Source organism: Argentina silus (genome assembly GCF_951799395.1).
Source record: "Argentina silus genome assembly, chromosome: 6".
In the NCBI taxonomy this organism is placed as follows: domain Eukaryota; kingdom Metazoa; phylum Chordata; class Actinopteri; order Argentiniformes; family Argentinidae; genus Argentina; species Argentina silus.
The window spans coordinates 9,905,630-9,924,226 of NC_139660.1; the positions used below are offsets into that span (position 1 = coordinate 9,905,630).

At 41.4% G+C, this 18,597-nt stretch overlaps 2 protein-coding genes across 2 annotated transcripts in view; one reads left to right on the top strand and one right to left on the bottom strand.

The window, feature by feature from the left end:
* Nucleotides 1-6,881: 6,881 nt before the first annotated feature.
* Nucleotides 6,882-9,078, bottom strand: med8 (mediator complex subunit 8). Its single transcript, XM_083671430.1, has 7 exons — nt 8,969-9,078; nt 8,692-8,813; nt 8,432-8,576; nt 8,196-8,336; nt 7,886-7,973; nt 7,545-7,784; nt 6,882-7,418 (listed from the first exon to the last, which is right to left on the bottom strand). The coding sequence occupies exons 1-7, from the start codon at nt 8,972-8,974 to the stop codon at nt 7,351-7,353; spliced, it is 810 nt and encodes a 269-aa protein (XP_083527556.1). The 5' UTR covers nt 8,975-9,078; the 3' UTR covers nt 6,882-7,350.
* Nucleotides 9,079-9,422: 344 nt separating this feature from the next.
* szt2 (SZT2 subunit of KICSTOR complex) overlaps nt 9,423-18,597 on the top strand; it is a 48,869-nt gene continuing 39,694 nt past the window's right edge. The window contains exons 1-17 of the mRNA XM_083672465.1: nt 9,423-9,533; nt 10,240-10,365; nt 10,455-10,628; nt 10,982-11,152; nt 11,359-11,481; nt 11,703-11,862; nt 12,057-12,163; nt 12,762-12,972; nt 13,950-14,120; nt 14,237-14,468; nt 14,672-14,801; nt 14,892-15,037; nt 16,116-16,268; nt 16,351-16,465; nt 16,604-16,809; nt 16,970-17,206; nt 18,325-18,403. Coding sequence (XP_083528591.1) covers nt 9,510-9,533; nt 10,240-10,365; nt 10,455-10,628; nt 10,982-11,152; nt 11,359-11,481; nt 11,703-11,862; nt 12,057-12,163; nt 12,762-12,972; nt 13,950-14,120; nt 14,237-14,468; nt 14,672-14,801; nt 14,892-15,037; nt 16,116-16,268; nt 16,351-16,465; nt 16,604-16,809; nt 16,970-17,206; nt 18,325-18,403 — 2,565 coding nt within the window. The 5' untranslated portion in view covers nt 9,423-9,509. The remainder of the gene's footprint in view (nt 9,534-10,239; nt 10,366-10,454; nt 10,629-10,981; nt 11,153-11,358; nt 11,482-11,702; nt 11,863-12,056; nt 12,164-12,761; nt 12,973-13,949; nt 14,121-14,236; nt 14,469-14,671; nt 14,802-14,891; nt 15,038-16,115; nt 16,269-16,350; nt 16,466-16,603; nt 16,810-16,969; nt 17,207-18,324; nt 18,404-18,597) is intronic.

Consider the following 18,597-nt stretch of genomic DNA (forward strand, 5'->3'; position numbering starts at 1 on the left):
TACTTTTGTATTGTCCTCATTTATATTCCTTGTCACAACTTTTTGAAAACATCCATGGAGGACATGTAAGGAGAATAGTAAGCCATGACATTTGTTCATACTTTCTACGTTTAATACACTGTTTGTTAGTTTTCTCCTCCAGACGTCTGTAATAGGGTCAGGGTCATAAGTTACTGTAGGACACAAGTTTACACATTCTTGACTTGTCAGTCCTTTACCTCTGGATAACATTGCACATCACACTTCAAAACAGGCTAAACCATTGAGGGCATTTTCTTGCTGTTAACGTAGCGTCAGAGCTAGGTTGAGCTGGAGAGGGTGTGAAGGGGACATTTTCTCAGTTTTTTAAGTGAGTGAAAGCTGTGTGCTTACGGCGGGCAGACGCTTCCTCGTCCTCCCAACCCCCCACCCCCCACACACAACACACCCAGCCAGCGCTCCCTCCAAGGCACGGTTAATGTGCGTTCCCTGAGAGGCGGGGTGCACACTTATCTCTCTCTTCCAGATAAATGAGACAGGATGTCTGATTTTGCTCTTCCAATTCATCTGCTTTTTTCCCAACTGAAAGAGGAGAAAGGGGATGAAACATCAACTTTTGGATTAGGAAGGGTTTCCAAACGATCAGAGCAGCCAAATCGCAGAGCGTGACAGAGACTGTGGGAGTGACATATGCAAACATGATCAAATATAATTACATGGGGATGCCTCCTTGTTTCTATCAAAGGGTTCCTTGTAGACACTGTTAGAGGGATGAAAGAGAAGAGCTGCTGGACGTGTACTGTATAGTGTAATATATTCAAACCATTTCTTTACAAACCAAAAGGCATTGTGAGCCATAGTAATTACTTGGTTCTCAGCAGCCCCTTGAAAAGGTGTACAGTATAAATCCCATTCTGAGAGGAAAATCAGTTGCACTTTCTTTTGATGTTCTTTATTCATTAACAAATAGCCTGGCTAATATATTTCAATATTACTAATGCAATGTATTCTATCCTAAATACTAAGCTGCCTATGCATGCCCATGTTATCCAGTCACTGTATTGTACTGCCCAACAGATGTAGATTTGGTCATGGGTCAAATGTGTAATACTAATCTCTGACTGGAGATACTTACTGTGAAATACATACTGATAAACTGGTAAACAAAAGCAAGATATATCTTATATAGCATATACTGTATGTGTGTGTGTGTGTGTGTGTGTGTGTGTGTGTGTGTGTGTGTGTGTGTGTGTGTGTGTGTGTGTATGTGTGTGTGTGTGTGTGTGTGTGTGTGTGTGTGTGTGTGTGTGTGTGTGTGTGTGTGTGTTTATATGTGTGTCCATTCGAGTGGCACATCTCGACTCAGTTCCTTAGAAATAATATGTTGTAATAAGGTTTATGGTTCTTATAAATATTAATCGGTTGGCATAATCCGCTTGCATATCACTTGGTTTTTAGGTGGTATTTAATATGTTAAGATTTAGCTAACAGGGGCAGCAGCTCAGTTTATGTCATGTAGGGTAAAACTGAGGGGAACCCAAGTTTAAAGAGCTTTGACATTTCCTTAGCCCTTTCAATATACTCCTTTACTAGCAGTACTTTATGAATAAATTGCCTCTCAAACACAAAGTGTTTTTGCCATATTGGCTGTTATAGGAGCTTCTTTTTGAAAGGTCAGCAACCGATTGTGTCTGGAAAACAAATTAAGTGAGGAAGACAAATGCAGACCAAAGTGGTGGTGTTTATTGATGGCTTCTATTTAGAATCACTCATGGTCCATTTTTCATTTATGGTAAACAGGGACCTGTTTTTTTGTGAGTGATTCAAATCAGGAACCTTCCTGATTTCTCTGCTGGGTGAGGTAACATACAAATCACTCCAAAGATTTGTGACAAATCACAGAGCAAGAGAGTGTGCACACATTTTACCAAACAGAAACATTAGAACATACAGCCCTTTACAACAGAGCCCTTTACAACAGAGTAGGATTTTACAACTAATGATTTGCACCCACCTCTTGATATTTCCAAGGTTAATTCATTAGCCATTAGAGCAATGCAGAGACAAATGTAGATTAATCTGCTCCAGAATACAACAAACAGTACAGAGAATTAACACATGGGTGGTGCTGCTGGGAACTGTTTCTGTATGTGTCTAATTCATACACTGTATCAATGCTTTAACCAGACTATAACGCATGTTGCACACAAATGCCTCGACAATGCTCACACTGTATCAATGGCAACACAATACATGCACACTGCCCATATTTGCCCACGCTTGCATTATTCACAGTGCATAATGTGCATTAACCATATCAATGCCTGCCGGCACAATACACATACACAGTATGAAGGGCTGCAGGCCTGAGGGAATGGCTATTGAAGCAAAGATATTGACTGGGTTGTGGTCTGGAGGGCACTAGATAATGGAGCTCCTTTGTTCTAGTTGAGGAGCTCGCTCAGGGACACCTTCTCTGTTGATCCTGCTGGGCAGGGCTTGATATGATGGGCACTGGAGCTGGACACCTCATGGTGAGGCAGATACTACTGTGTTAGCACAATCAACTACTTTGCTTGCACAACAATTATATGGTCTCAGTTTCGGTTTATATGTATACTGTATGTTACAGTCTACAGTATGTTATGGTCTCTGTGTGTGTATTCAATTTGATACAGATTTCAGATTTGGAGACGGTTCAGTTTGGCAACCACACTAAAGCTGAATTTTTCTGGAATGCTTCAGTCATACAGTACATTGACTTTGCCACCCACATATCTTTAATGAATTCTTCTGATCCCTCTCATACTCCAAGTTTCATAAAGGAGACATTTTGAGAAGATTTCACAGATCAGTGTGTGTCATCGTGGCCTTTCAAGCGATTTAAGCTGTGTAACACTTTTTAGAGATATTTTCCCATTTCTGGTGTGGGAGTTTGAGGTTGTACAATGTTCCTTTATGATGTTTGCCTGAAGCTTTCTTAATGAGCCAGATATGGACCTTATCTTTTTCTTCAAAAGATATAGAGCAAACATCCCTTGAAAACTGTGCCCAAAGACATTCTTGCAAGAATGAAAAATCAAAGCTGAGTTATCTCTCAGAAACATAAATCCAAAATGAACTAAAAAAATGCAAAACATTTTTCTCTGTAGATAATCAAGGTCATAGATTTACTGTGAGCATAGTATCTTTCATGTCAAGACTAATGCTATCTGGTTGGATGTATTCAAAGGGATGCATTTACAAAAAGGGCCTTTGTATTGTAGGGTGCCATGCCATCCAATGCTTTTTCTCTGGATTAGAATTGGCAATATAAGCCTAGAAAGTAACATATATGCCTTTTGAAGTCCTTTGAATGCAATTAGAGAAATCCTCAATGAAAGGAGCATTTGTATTTTCAGGATTCTAAAGCAAAAGCAGGTTTTGGTTGTGTTTGGTTGTTTGCAAACTCAACACGTTCAGTCCATTGGAGCATGTTGTGAGGGTGAGACATTTTTATTCTCAAACGCAGTTTGCAGAATGGATGTAATTTTGGGGAATTGGGTGGTCACCGTCAAGTTCTGGTGTAATTATGTGATTTTCAGAGAAAGACGTGAATGCAAGGGAAAGTAGGCGGATGTCATGTTGGGGTGTCCAGACATCTCCAATGCAGGCTGATAGCCATCTACAGTATGGGACGACCTCAGACTCAGCTGTGAAACACTGCTGACCCCTTATGGTCAGTTTTACTCAGTTTGAGTTTGTTCAGAATGATGCAGACGTATACATCAGCCAATACCGTGTCAGCATTGTGCACAATGACATTTACAATCGTTTTTTGTAAAAAGATATCGCCTACAGTACGAAAACATCTGAGAATTGTTGAAGAAAGAGAAAATAAAGTAAAATAAAGTAAGGTTCACAAATTCTTGTTATGGTGTGTTCGGTTGATTCTCGGGAACTCGTCGCTCCCTTAGCTTGGTAAAGTCATAACTCCGACATAAATGCATTCGAGTGCTTTTGAAGTGGGAACAACTCTTCAACCAATGATATTTCGTTTTCAATTCACAGTGAACGTTAACAAACTACAAACATACATTACACTGTACATACACGTGTGATATGTTGAAATTGTCCAGAAAGATGAATACAGTTGCCATTTTTACTATTAACTGTCGAAATCAGTGCCTGTTTTCTGACGAGAAGGTAAGGTTACAGTGGATACGTCACTCGTGAACTCGGGTATCATCATACTGGACCGACTTTTCCACTTGGCGGTTCGTTCTAGTGGTTATTCCCCACTCCTCATTAAAGGTCATGGCATCCACTTTATTTATCCAAGTCTCACCCCTCTCCTGACAACCCAACACACCTATCCTCACTTCCTTGATTGCCAATAGTCTCCATCCCTCACCTCTCGAGTCTCCCCAGAACCACAACAATCCTCCACAATACGTCCTATTCCTGACATTCCCAATTGTGTCTCCTATGAACATTCTCCATCGTTGCATTTAGACTGATCAATCAATCAAATGTATTTGTAAAGTACTTTTTACGAAGACAATTTTCTCAACCATAGCCTCAGTTACCAATCGGAATCAGGACACTCAATCCTTCTTTTCTCTTGGGTAAGATAAAATATTCTTCATATGTTTCCAATTATCAGGTGCTCAGTGTTCTCAGTAAGACAGCAGATCATTTGTTTTATCTAATTATAGATATATTTAAATCCATAATGATCTAATTGCATTTTATTTAATAAAGAGAAAACAGCAGAAGACTATCAGTGGGTGGATTTCACTGTGTCCTTTCACATCATTCTGTGTAACTAATTATCTGTGGACCTGGGTTAGAGTAGGGTTTGGGAATGCTTTAGATGGGACAGCTCCAACTGGGTGACTCAGAGCTGCTGGTCACTTGAGGGCATTTCTCACCTGCTTCAACTCAAAACAAGCATCACGGTACCTCTCTCACCTAAACTATAAACCAATACCAGCAAATAAACTGTATGTAGAAAAATCTATATTAGATTTTTTTATCCATCCATGATCAATCGTCCTCAATAGAGTTTATTTGAGGTTATGCTGCAAGTATACGTATGGTAATACATCTAACACTTGCATCACAAAGTGAGTCTGTCCCATGTATTTGCAAAGAAAAGTTGGTTTGGCAACTACACTGTCTGGATGGGGTATGTTTCATTCTGTGGCACACTGATGCAGTCAACATGTTTGACTGTTCCTGACACAGGCTACCCATTTATCCGTACATTTATATACGATAACCGTAGTAGCCTTCATGAACAGTGCAATGATATGTCCTATAGTGTGTGTATAGGGCTGATTAGATTTCACAAATGCCAGAGCGATAGGCCTGAAACACAAGTACTGTAGCTATATCCATATAATAGGGAGGTTGAGGTTGTATTTACTGTATCCTTGGTGTGACTGTGACACTATTGGTAAAAAAAAAAGGTGTGAATCACGCCCTGTCATCAGAATCAACCTGTAAAAAATATCTAAGGGGAATCAAATCAGAGGTATCATGGGAATCAGAGTAAACATGAGGAAATGTAGATTCACAAAACATTTTAGTAAGAGAATAACAAGAACAATACAGTACACTCCCTCCCTAAAGCACTGGTAATTTCTCACATGAGGGCACACCCAGCACACAATGCAATTAATCTTGTGACTAATTTTCGGTACACATTACTACAATATTTAGCAAGAGAATTCATCTATCACATTATATTATCCTCCATAAAGTGCTAATTGAATGTCAGCAGAGGTCAAACTAACCCCTAACCACTTCATTAACACGTTCAGCTTCTCCCAGCTCCTCCGAGACAAAAAAGAATAAATGTGCAATATTCTAAGCATCTAACATCTACAGAAGATAGTTGCTTTGTTGAATAAGTATCTGTGCCCACATTTTCCTTTCACATAAAGAGGGAGCAGACTACAGTAGGATCAACACAGCCACACAGTGCAGTCTTCATGAAAGTCTTCCTGATGCTCAGAGGTATTGGAGGTAGAATGTCCATTGGGCCTTCTGTCTTTTGTTTATAACACATCTATACACACAGGATGACCCTGTGCAGCTTTGAGCTGTCTCAGCAGAGCCTCCGACCACTGGCTGACACAGCGAGACGTCCGCCCGTTTGTGGACAGAGGGTGTATGTAGGTCACACAACGACCTGCGTTGTGTGACAGCACAGCGTCATTGTCCTTTGCTGTGCCGGCCCAGCAGGACAGGGATTGGAGTGGACAGACCATGGGCATGGAGAAGCCCCCCACACGTCAGCATGAACTTTCTCATCTCCTCCCTTAACGACTTTGACGTTATCAGGCCAGACAGTGCAACGTCCGGCTGCATTACTCTCACTGTTGCTACATTATTCATAATGGCCAAAATGTAAGCAGAGTATAGGCAGCGCTAGGGTTCACAACACTGGACAGACACCATGGTGGAAATTTCAGTTTTGAAATGGTAGGGTAGGTCTGCTTACTGACTGACTAATAACAGCCCTGCACAATCCAATCCCACTCTTCAAAACACTAACAAACACACAATCAAGGACATGGTGACAAATATGTAAGATCTACAATTAATGTTCTAAATGTAGGCACATACCATAACATGTTTTTGCTGCTTTTTTAACTGTTGATCTCTTGATTACATATCAAAAATGTTGAGGGAGAACATGAATGCTATTTAAGTTTCCATCCTTTGTCTCCTCGTCTCAATTACATCCACCATGTACCACCTCAGATAATTGAAAATAATATAAAACATTGGCATATTACTGGGTATCTGGATAGAAAATCTAGTCTCAGTATTAATTATGAAAAAAACATATGTATTCAAACAATCTCTTTTCAAAAGTGGTATCATTCAAATGTCATTTACATTGTGGAGACCAAGGAGTTGGTGAGACCAAGTGGTCAAAGTAAAATGTGTCCTTTTGCATGATAAATTGAACAGCATTGCCACCTAGTGTTAGAAAATGGAGGTACACTTTATTGACACTTGAATAGGTAACAGCCTTACTAAAACACCTCAAAATAACTTTCATAATTAACATGAATTTCGACTAGGAACATCTCAATTCAAACATTTGCTACAAGAACTACTTGATAAGGTTTTCTCTGGTCTAAAGCAGAAAAAGCAATTTCATTTTCTTTCGAAAAAAAACAAACAAAGCATTGAGTGAAAGGTACAGAAGTAACAAATTGGAGGCATGTCACATACAATATTCACTGATAGTTATTTTATTCACAGAATGATATTTAATCAAACAATTAAATAACATATCATTGCTTTACACCCATTTCTGAACAAAGAAAGAAGGCATCCTAAGGGCGTGATATCAGTTTCAAAGACAGGATCTCATCGGTTGTAGGGATGCATTCCAGAGGCAGACTTGATGTTCGTCTTAATGTTGCTTGGCATTTTCCCTACAAGAAAAAGAAGATTAATTACAGGTCTTTAATTTATCCTTTATTCATTAAGGTTACTCATTGTAGTCATCAATACATTAAACATTTAGGACTAGGTTTTTATGAAATGAAGGGTCCTCATACCTGGCTGTCCAGGCTGCTGCTGAGCCACAGGCCCCCCCATGCCTGCTTGCTGGCCTGAGGCACCACCAATGGTAACCTGCTGTAAGGTTGGGCCTCCGCTCATCATAGGTCCTTGTCCTGGGTGTCCAGGGGCCACAGGCCCAGGGGGTCTGCACTTGGAAAGCCCCTTCCCAAATCCCACTGCTGCCACCAGTGCATTGGTATCAGCAGGGTTGAAAGATGGTTTGTTCTGTCGTATGGCTAAAACAAAGAGTACATATGTACTGTAAGTATACACCCCATATCGCTGTGCTTAACCTATCTTTAAACTTACTCTAATAAAATGGTCATGATCAGTGTACCTGAACTGTCTGCATCCCGATCTTCTCGAGGATTGTTCAGTTTTTCAAGTAGATTTGAACATAGCTTATTCAATGTCTGGATCTGTTTCTGTTTGTAAACAAGGAATAATTTGTCACACACTGCTTCTAAGTAGAATACAGCATGATAAGTGACACATTAAGATGTAGGTTGTGTCAACTACAACAGCATGATACAAGCACATGACTGCCTATCAAGTCAGTGATAATTATAAAGAAATAGGCTATAAACTGTGAGCCATCATATAGACATTATGATGTTTTTGGGCATGTTTATGATTATTAATTTTACCTGTGCCGCCTCAGGGCCGATTCGGGCAGCCTCGGCACTCAGCTGCTTCTCCTGCTCCTCCACCTCAGGATCAGGCTTGGTGCGCAAGTGGTCTGGCACGATCTCATGGCTGAACACAGGCACACGCTGCTCAGTCAATTTCTGACGAGTAGGCACAGAGGGGCTGGTATTAGTTTGGCATGGAGGTAAAAACACACCGTAAAGTCATCCTCTTCCTTAGATTGAAAAATACTCACCGCTAGTTCCTCATCCCTATCTGGAGACAGCAGCAGAGGTATTATGACCTGGTTGCGGAATGACGGAGTCTTCTCATTTCGCAACAGTTTATTGATAGTGTTCAGCTGACCAGACAACAGGGCAAAGTTGTCCAACACAGAGGGCCTGCAAGACATGACCTCATTAATTAATATTAAAAGGAAATTAATCTTATTCTGATGGGTGCTTCGGTAAACGTATTTACTAACAACCTTACTGCTATTAAGACAGTCACGCTTACCATGTCAATCGTTCAAACTCGTTTTCCAACTTGTAGATGAAACTGTGAAGTGCGTTTTTGAGATGGGCCACACGAGAGATTAGAGATTCCACCGATGCCTCCAGCTGTTTTTCTTCCCGTTGCTTGATGATAATGTGAGACAAAACATGAGGAGTGATTAGCTAGGACTGCTAGATGTAGATAACAGGCTAGCTAAACAAGCAGACAACGGTGGTTTGTTGGTTAATATAAACGTTTATAGTGAAAGTAATTAAGCTTCATGGAAAATATCCCTTACCTGCATTGTTTTTGATTATACGCTCACTCTCTGAAAATGTGACCAACTATCTACAGAATATAGCTACTAGCAGCGTCAATTTCTTCTTCGATAGCCAGCTGCTACCGAGACTAGTTTGACACTTTTCACCGGATGTAAATAATCATTGCAACAATTAAATTGTCCGTGTAGAAATACGGTATATATTATTCCGCAAAATAAAAAAGGGCCGCAAAATATAGAAATGTGCATTACTTTGATTTAATGACGATGAATATTAGCTTGGTTGTTTAACGTTTTTTATTACTAAACCTTCCAGTGAGCTATCGTCTTTGGCTACGTTGATGTTTGGTCCTGTGTGCCTCAGCTGTTGTCCCCCGGCGGAGACATGATGACGGAAGCTTCCAGGTCACATGCAGTTTACCCAAATAAACAACAGAGCGACGAACTACAGTGACTGCAATCTTACGTGAAAACGAAATAAACAAAGCGTATATGTCAGCCGGGGCCTGCAGATACCTTCGGAGCACACATCGAACCTGCGAGTTATGCTATACAAGGCATGGCAGAGAGACAGGACAATGAGGTAATTTGAATGTGCTTGCAAGTAAGTTAGCGAGCCAGCCAGCCAGCCAGCCAGTCTGACCTGTTACCAACATTCAACTAAGAAAAGAGCTTGTCACCCAAAATGAAACATTAGCGAACAAAGCATAATTTTTCTTTTGTTTTTTTGCGTTAGTTACCAGACAGTCCCTAATTATTTTATTTAGCTAGCTATAAGTACTACTAGGACTCGAGGCATTTCCATTATACAGCCGTGTCCATATTATATCTGTGTCCCAGATGAAACTCTCCTTTACAATGTGATCATGTAATTCACCCTTAACTCAATTTTGTATGTCAAGGTGGTTATATAGGGATGTTTCACAGCTTGCATATTATCACATAATTTCCATCTGCTTACTGTCTGGAAAACCAAATTCATTTGTTTGTCAATTTATAGTGCCTTCCTCAAATGCTTCCTCAAATTCACTTAGCCCTTAGAGGGTATAGTGTCAGCCAGGAGGCACATGAGGACAAACAGGAACCTCTGTAGATACTTAGAACAAACTATTGATCATGTTCAGGTTCATCAAGATGTTTGCAGACTCATGCATGGGTGATCAGGGCAATACATCTATTCTCTACTGTATTTGTAAACTATGTATCCAATGCATTTTTCCATTGCAATTGAGTTGTAATTGGCCTATGGCTATAGCCTATGATTAACTATTAAACTCACTCTTTGTCAGGTGGAGGAGGCAGACCAAGTGTACCTGCTGATGAAGGAGGAGTATCGTATTTCACGGAATGTGCGTCTTGCCTGGTTCCTGGGCAAGCTCAATCAGGTCATCTGGCCAGCCTCAAAGTCTGAACTGGTGGGTTAGCCTAGTTCTTTTGGAGAAGGTGTTATAATTACAGTATTCTGTAGTACAGTGTACTGATGTTTGTGGTCCCATTTGTGTAGCTGAACTCAGAGAATGAGCTTGACTTGCTCAGTATCTTGCCGAAGGGATGGCAGCCAGATTTCTCCCCCTCCACTTTCCCCTACATGCTGGTGCCATCGACCCGTGTCACCTTCCTGGCGAGGAGGTACCGCTTCATCATTGAACTGGACCTCAGCCCCTCCACTGGGATTGTGGTAAGACAGGCTTCTTCTTCAACTTACCACATAAGCATGTAGCATTAAACCAGTTAATGTATCCAAATCTTAATTGGGCTGTGTCCATTATGTTTATGTTAAAAGAATATGTGTATGAGCAACAATAAATGTTTTTTTTCTTATATGGATAGACATGAAAACTTTAAGAACACTTTTGTGATAATGGGATTTAACCACCTGGTAGACATTTGCAAGCCATCTTAACAATCATGTGCCAAATATCACACTTTCATGACAAGGCTATTTTGGTTGAGTGCCGAGATGTTATCTTACTAAGGTAATATATTGTGTCTGTTTGTATACATGAGGTTAATTTTACTCTTTGTTTGCAGGATGACGGCACAGGGGAGATGATATTTGATGAGGTGTTCCATGCCTTGTCACGATGCCTAGCTGGACTTGCCAGGCCCTTCAAAGTTCCTGGCACAGATCTTGTATTCCAGCCTGAGATTTTCATCACTATCCTTGCTTATTCCTCCATCATTGGGCTCAATTCACACCAGGTACTAATAGTATTCATATTGTTTTTACAGCACAGTACAGATATATTTCTTGCCAAGTGAATGATAGAGATCATATATTTTTTTGCTGGGGTACACAAATATTACAATGATGGTTAGAGTCAGAAAGATATTATATATTTTAGACACAGAGAAATGTTAAATCTAGATTTGTCAGCCTGTATGAAAATATTGTTTTTCTCGTGCAGGTGTTGGTACAAGGTTGCCAACTTAATCACATAGACTTGGACCAGTTTCTACAGCACATCTATCAGCAACTCCGAGCAGTGGAGAACAACATCGCTGAGGTCCTCCAACAGCAGCATGACCAGGCAAGAGGACATGTGGTTTTTAGTACCTCTGTTCATTGCCACATTTTATGGGAGTTACAGTATTTATGTTTTATGACCCATCAAATGAGCCAGTCAGTGACAACCTTTTGGCCATCCGTCAATCTTGTAGCTCCAAGATCATCAACATATTTTTAGCTATTATAATATTATCTTTTTAGTTTTTACTGTAACATTTTACTGATTTGAGTTTGGTCTTGCAGTCTGATGGACCCATCCCATGCCCTGGGCTCTCCAGTGACATGGAGGAGCAACCTCAGAGAAAGCATGGGGTTTCCATGGTGACTGCAGACGTAGGGCTGGTCAGCATGGTGCGGCAGGGAATCTTGGCTCTACAGCTGCTGCCCCCCAACTCCAGTGCAGGTTGGATACTTCTCTGTTAGCCTAGCTTCAGAATTGACATCTATAAAACCTCCAGTATGTTAGAGCGCACACAATCTGAAAGGTCACTATAAGAATGATAAACAAAACGCTGTTTGATAACCTTATCATCCACTTGTAAATAGACCCCTCAAATAGAGGATGACTGATTCATTGTTTTCGTTCACCTCCTCCAGGTATAATCATAATCACAGATGGAGTGACCAGTGTGCCTGATGTAGCTGTATGTGAGACCCTTCTGAACCAGCTCAGGAGTGGAACCATTGCCTGCTCCTTTGTGCAGGTACAGTACAGGGCATATCAAGAACACACATCAAGAACTGTCCAAGGCTACAGCAATGACATGAAAGTTATTCAATTGTAGCCAACTATTATACATGATATTGGGGGGGGGGGGGGGGATGGTACAAATACCAACAATAAGGCAACTACAAGGGACTTGTTGAATACAGGCAGTAAAACAGTGAAAATATATGTTGTTTACAGGTTCACATTTGTGAGGTTTTTTTTCACACCATCTGGCCATGATACTGTTGATCTCTGATGATCAGCAGGGCAGACAGATGTCACACCATGTAGCCTATTGCAAATTTATACCAAAAAGTTGTAGTAATATTTTTACAAGCCAGAAAACAGGAGGTAAAAGAGGCTGGAATTACTACAACCGCGGTTGCGCACAGTCATAAAAATTACTGACATTGCTGATTTGCAAGGGACTCAAATTACAGAGATGCTCTGGTAATTATATCTTTACCCTGCCTCCCCTGGTAAAACTAATCCTGTCCGAATAGAACTTAGATTGCTTTCACAATGTATAATACTGTCATTGGGCTGTAATAGGCTATAATATTGTAAAATAAGCACTACTAACTTCATTTCAGGTGGGTGGTGCTTACTCCTATGACTGTAGCTTTGGGTACATCCCCAACGTAGAGCTGATGAAGTTCATCTCGCTGGCCACCTTTGGGTCCTACCTGTCTAGCTGCCCTGAGCCTGACTTGTCCATCCAAGAGATGAACACCTACCACAAGGCCTTCCTCACCTACTCCTTCCTGAAAACCAGTGAATCCATGAACCCAGAGTATTACTGCGGTAAGGCCATATTATCAATTTGGCTCCATTATTTGGACAGCATTCTATTGTTTCTATCATATTAATTTGTGTGCGTGACCAGAACTCTCTTGAAAATGTGATTTTATCTCAATGAGACTAACTTGGATACATAAAGACTAAATAATAATGTGAACTTTTGAATATCTTTGGTCTAGACACAGACATGTCTGCACTTGCCTGTCAGTGTTTGTTAAGAGGGTAATCACTGGTCATTTACATACTGTCATTTCTGACATCCACTTTGTGGTCATTATCTTCAGATTGTATTATGCTTAAATGTCTCTATTGCTGCCACACACTGTATTGCAACATTCTGTCAACTGAAGAATAAAGGTCTTAAAGCTGAGGATTTTTGTTTGAACACTTCCTGGAAAACATCAATGTTCATTCTTTGTCTGTACTATGCCTTCAATCAGAGTGCAGTTTAGGAAGAAAAGAGTCATTTTGAAAGTAGTGTCTGATTGACAACTCTTAAGTTCTCAGGGAGAGCTCAAATGTGTAGTGGCTTTTGTGAGGCTCTTGTCATTTTGAAATAACCTTTCATTATCGGTAAATCATGTGTTTGTGACACTTGCATTTGCAACTGCTCTCTGAGTAGGACCCACTTTTCATAATGAGTGGTTTAACACAGAGGTGTTGATGATGTTGAGATGGTAATTGCTGGTAGACAGGAGGAAATTGTCAGTTGCTTTTAACTCTTGCCATCCCTATAATTTTACTCTACCAGTGTTTGCCACAGTGATGTTGGAAGAGGAAGTGAAACTGTTTTATTCAGCCTAATGCTTTCATATCCTTTTACTGTGAAATAAGCCATTTTCACTTTTAGGGAAAAGTTATGGCAAAAGATGATTTTCATCGGCTGCCAATATTTTGGAATAGAGGGTAGAGTGACTGCCTAATTATTATCAATAATTATCAAGCGTTTATCAATCTCAATGTATGCATGTGCTTTTCAGTGTCCCAGCACAAGCTGTTTAATGAGCACCTGGTGTCAGCTAGTGGGAACCCGGCCCTGGTGATGCGCAGGAAGAAGCACACTGAGAAGGAGGTGCATGCCCACCTGGTCAGCGTGGTGTCTGTTCGACTGAGAGAGGGCTACACCATCAGGGAAATCAACCTCACCAAAGGTACATTCTCACTCCAGCCACAACACCTACCCTTAGTGTATGGTCTACAGAAACATTTTCTTCATTTGTATAAATGCATTTATTTTCAGTGCCTATCTTTGTCCTCCTTTCCACAGGGGGGGCTCAGCTGGAGGTAAAGCTGGTGCTGCTGTGGAAGCACAACATGCGTATTGAGTACCTGGCGGTGGCCTCCTGGCCTCTGGACCTGGCCAAGCGCACCACCTGGGTGGAGGTGACCATGGAGGGCAGCTACGACATCCTGCATGACATCAGCTGTACCCTGAGGAAGCCCATTACCAGCCCCTACCGCACCTCCGTCATCCGCCGCTTCTGGAACACTTTGCAGAGGTGACCTACTGCTGGGCCTCACAGCAGGCCTAGGGACCTTCAATGATACTAGTGTATATCTTATCCTTTAGTGTGACTGCAATGAGTGATCATAGGACTTTAGTCTTGTTTGAGTAGAAAGTCCATTATGTATAAACATTTTGTATACTATACTGTGCATGTGTCATTTTAACACAATGGGTTTCTACTCTCTTTATTTGCAGTATAAACCAGACAGATCAAATGCTAGTCCACCTTCAGTCATTTAACTCAATCCCTGAAAACTACACCATTCCTGAGAGTACCAAAAATGGAGTTCCACTTTTCTATATCCCCCCTGGATCCACCACACCTGTATGTACTGTAGTCCTCCTAACTTTCATTCAAACTGGAGACACTGACCTCAGTTACCTCAGACACTTACTGTGTTCCTCTGTTCTCCAGGTGCTCTCCCTCCAGCACAGTGGCTCCAAAGACTCCTCTCAATCCCAGTTTGCCTCATACTGGAAGCCCATCCTCTCCATGGATGCCAACTTCTGGCAGAGATGGCTGCACATGCATCGCATCGCCATCATCCTAGAGCATGACATGTAAGAGGTTTCACAACTATTCCTTCCAGTGTCAATGTTTCCAATTTGAAATGTACTATTATGCTCTATTTTCCACAGAGCGTGTACATTCCAAGATGTCCTTTTTTCATTAAAAGTGAAAATGAATCAAGGAAGTTGTCAATTCATCAATATGTTTTCAGATAGCACAAAGCTAGCTATATAAAGTGCCCTGTGTAAGTAATGGGACAGTGAAGCATTTTGTTATGTAGTAGTGGGCTGTGTCGCTCACTGGCCCCGCAGCCCACAGATCGGGTATGCTATAAATAACTAATGAACACAACGTAAAAGAGCAGGCCAAAAGAGCAAAATAAACACTGCATAACCGTCACAGCCCTAGTTCACAATACCTTCTTCCAGACCTCTGCATGCTTTTTAGGTACTTTTTAGCAAACTGTAACCTGACCATCCTTTTTGAGGATTACTAGTGGTATGCATCTGTAGTTTGGCTGGTGATGTATTCTGTGGATGGTAGTCTCTGACACATTTACGCCTACCTCCTGAAGAGATCTGTGGGACAGTTGTTTTTTTTTTTTTTTTTTTAATTATGGTGAGCATTCTTTGGTCAGCCACTGTGGAAGTCTTCATTGGCCTACCAGCCCGTTTGCAATTGCTGAGCTCACAAGTGCATTTTCTTTTCTTCTTTCTTTTTAATGATGTTCCAAACTGTTGATTTTGGCAAGCCTCAGGTTTTGGCTATGTTTCTGTATTTTTTCAGCTTAATAATGGCTGACAGCACTCTTATGCCTGCACAAATTATGTTACGGAACACACTTGACTTACAAGAAACACCTGTCAAGCCAATTGTCCCGTTACGTTTGGGTACCCTAAAATAGGGGGACTATGCATAAAAAGTGTTGTAATTACTGAATGGTGAGACCAATATGTACACAAATACCATCAAATAAAAGCTGTGAATCTTTACTTTAAACTTTGGGAGTGTAGAGCCAAAAGAAGAAAACATTTTTTACTGTCCCATTACTTATGCAGGAGACTCGATATCCCCAAGCCCAGTCTTAATGGTTAACCAGTCATTGTGTTGGTGGTCTTGTATCTGCAGGCCTGTACCCAAGCACCTCCACTCTGCCGGGAGCAATGGACGCTTCAGCACCATCCAGTGTCGCATCTCCCACTCTGCCCTCACTTCACTGCTGAGAGACTGGAGTAGCTTTGTACTAGTGGAGGGCTACTCATATGTCAAGCTCATATACAGGTAAGTATTCATGGGAAATGTAGTCCACAGTGTAGTAAGATGCCTGACTGGAGTGAGGTTTTATTGAATGTTCTGTCCACAGTGCCTCTGACCAGCCTCCCAACTCCTTCTACCTGGTGCGTCTGATCTCCAAGGCTCCCTGTATGGTGCTGCGCCTGGGCTTCCCCATCGGCACATTGGCCCACACCAGGAACAAGGTACAATAATGGAATAAACAAGCAGAGTGAAGTGTAAGGATACTGTAACCCATTTTTCCTCAGAATGGTGATGCTCAAACTATCTGTTTGTGAAGGAGTCTATTCCCTTAAATTGAAGGCTTTTCTGTTCTCTTTCAGATTGTGGAGGAGCTGCGGGAGCAGATTCTGAGACTTCGCTTCCCCCATCGTGTCCAGAACAAGGAGGTCACCCCCAAGACCAAGAGGAAGATCTTGGGCCATCCATCTCCCTCCAAATCCCCTCCACTCCCTGCACCCAAGCCTGCCCTGTCTGACCGGCCCTGTGTAGTGGTACTCAACAAGCCTCTGGAAAAGCTGCTGATCAGGTCAGTGCAAACGAGGACCACTTAACAGATTAGTACTTCTCTCCAGTCCAAAACAATGGACATTAAAAATGTCAAGAAATGTGACCCATATTTCAGATCGATGTTGGTACTATGAGGACCTTACACACATTTGACACCTGATACTCTGAATCTCCTGTAGGTACGAGAAGCTCCCGTCAGACTTCCACACTCCGTTCATTCTGAACATGGAGAACTTCTCCCAGCCGCCCAGCATGACGGCTCCCCTCAGTGTGGCAGCCAACCGGACGGCCTCGTCCACCCTGGCTTCGCTGTCCCGCTACTTCCTTCACCAGCGCTGGGTGTGGACGGTGCAAAGTGGCTTGGGGCCTGCCGTTCCCCTGCAAGCTGTGGCCCACATCCTCTCCATGCTGTCTGAGTGAGTCCCTCTGGCATGCCACAGGCACAGGGAGCTCTGTCTCAGAAGGTTACTGACAGAGATTGCCCTGTGTTCTGGAATGTTATCTAGAATCATGTGGCATTAGTTAGTTAGAGGCCTGTAGCATTGCTGCTATGGGTGCGAAGAGGTCTAGCAAAAAAATCATTTTAGCTGCCTCTCATAACTCTCAGGCTCCAATTTGCTTCAGCTAAACAGTGCACACAACACTAAAAACCATGTGCAAAGATCGTTTTGGTAAATTGGTTGTTGCTAAGGAGTCGACACCGAATGACCAATGTTTGCTCTGTGCCAACTACTAATTAAATCAAGGAACTGTGCATGTCTTTTATAGGGTATAATATCAAATAGGAGAATATCTTAAACATTGCATACTGATTATTGGAAAATATGCATTCTTACTTAATAGAAAATATGTTATGAGAGCCTAAACACAAACTAAAAAGGTGATTGTTAGAATCATCCTGAAAGTTGTCAAATTCCACTTATTCATTCCATGGTAAGATTAGGAGGGGAAAATAATAAAAACTAACATACAATAACCTATGTAAGTCCTCCCCCCCACACTGCATGATTGCCCCTACTGATCATTGGAACTGTGTGCATAGCTGTCTTAACAGGTTCCAACAATGCGCAACACAGTAATCCTGCAATGTATTTATTTTTGTATTTAATATTATCTACTATTGCCAGCGACTCTTAAGTACGCCTACAATAGGCTACTGTAATAATAACCATGCAATACCTACAGCGTTTACAGAGAGGAAACAAAAAGGTATGAGATCATATAAATGGATGCATGTAGGCAATAAGACTACACTAAAGTGGCAGAGATCATGGTTATGACTGGGGTTTGAGAGAGATAAAGGAGAATTGCCTATTTATTTAACTGATGCAAATGATCATAAACATGAGAAAAGTCATGACAGGTTAATTAAACAGCATTTGGAGCTTAATAAATGTTGCCTTTACTCAGTATCAAAGTTCATGAATAAGTAATGGTACACAAATAGGCTGAAGTGTCCGAACACCTAAACAGAACTAACAGCTCTATTAAATGTTAAAATGTTGTCTGGAAGTGTGTTTTGATGTTTACCCAGGATTCGTCTGTCAGAGGGCTTTCATTTTGCTGCCAGCGGAGAGGGCATTGTCAACATGGTGACAGAGCTCCCAATGAAGGTAAAAACATGGGCACCAGAGGACAGCAATATGTACTAAACATTATGCACTCAGCCAATCAACCCATGATGATGCTTTCACAGAAGTTGTATGCAAACCATTTCTTACCATGTTTTTGCACCCTCATAATAATACCATCTACATTTACCACTCCTCCTGACTACACCATGAACATGGTAACGTTAAAAGTATCA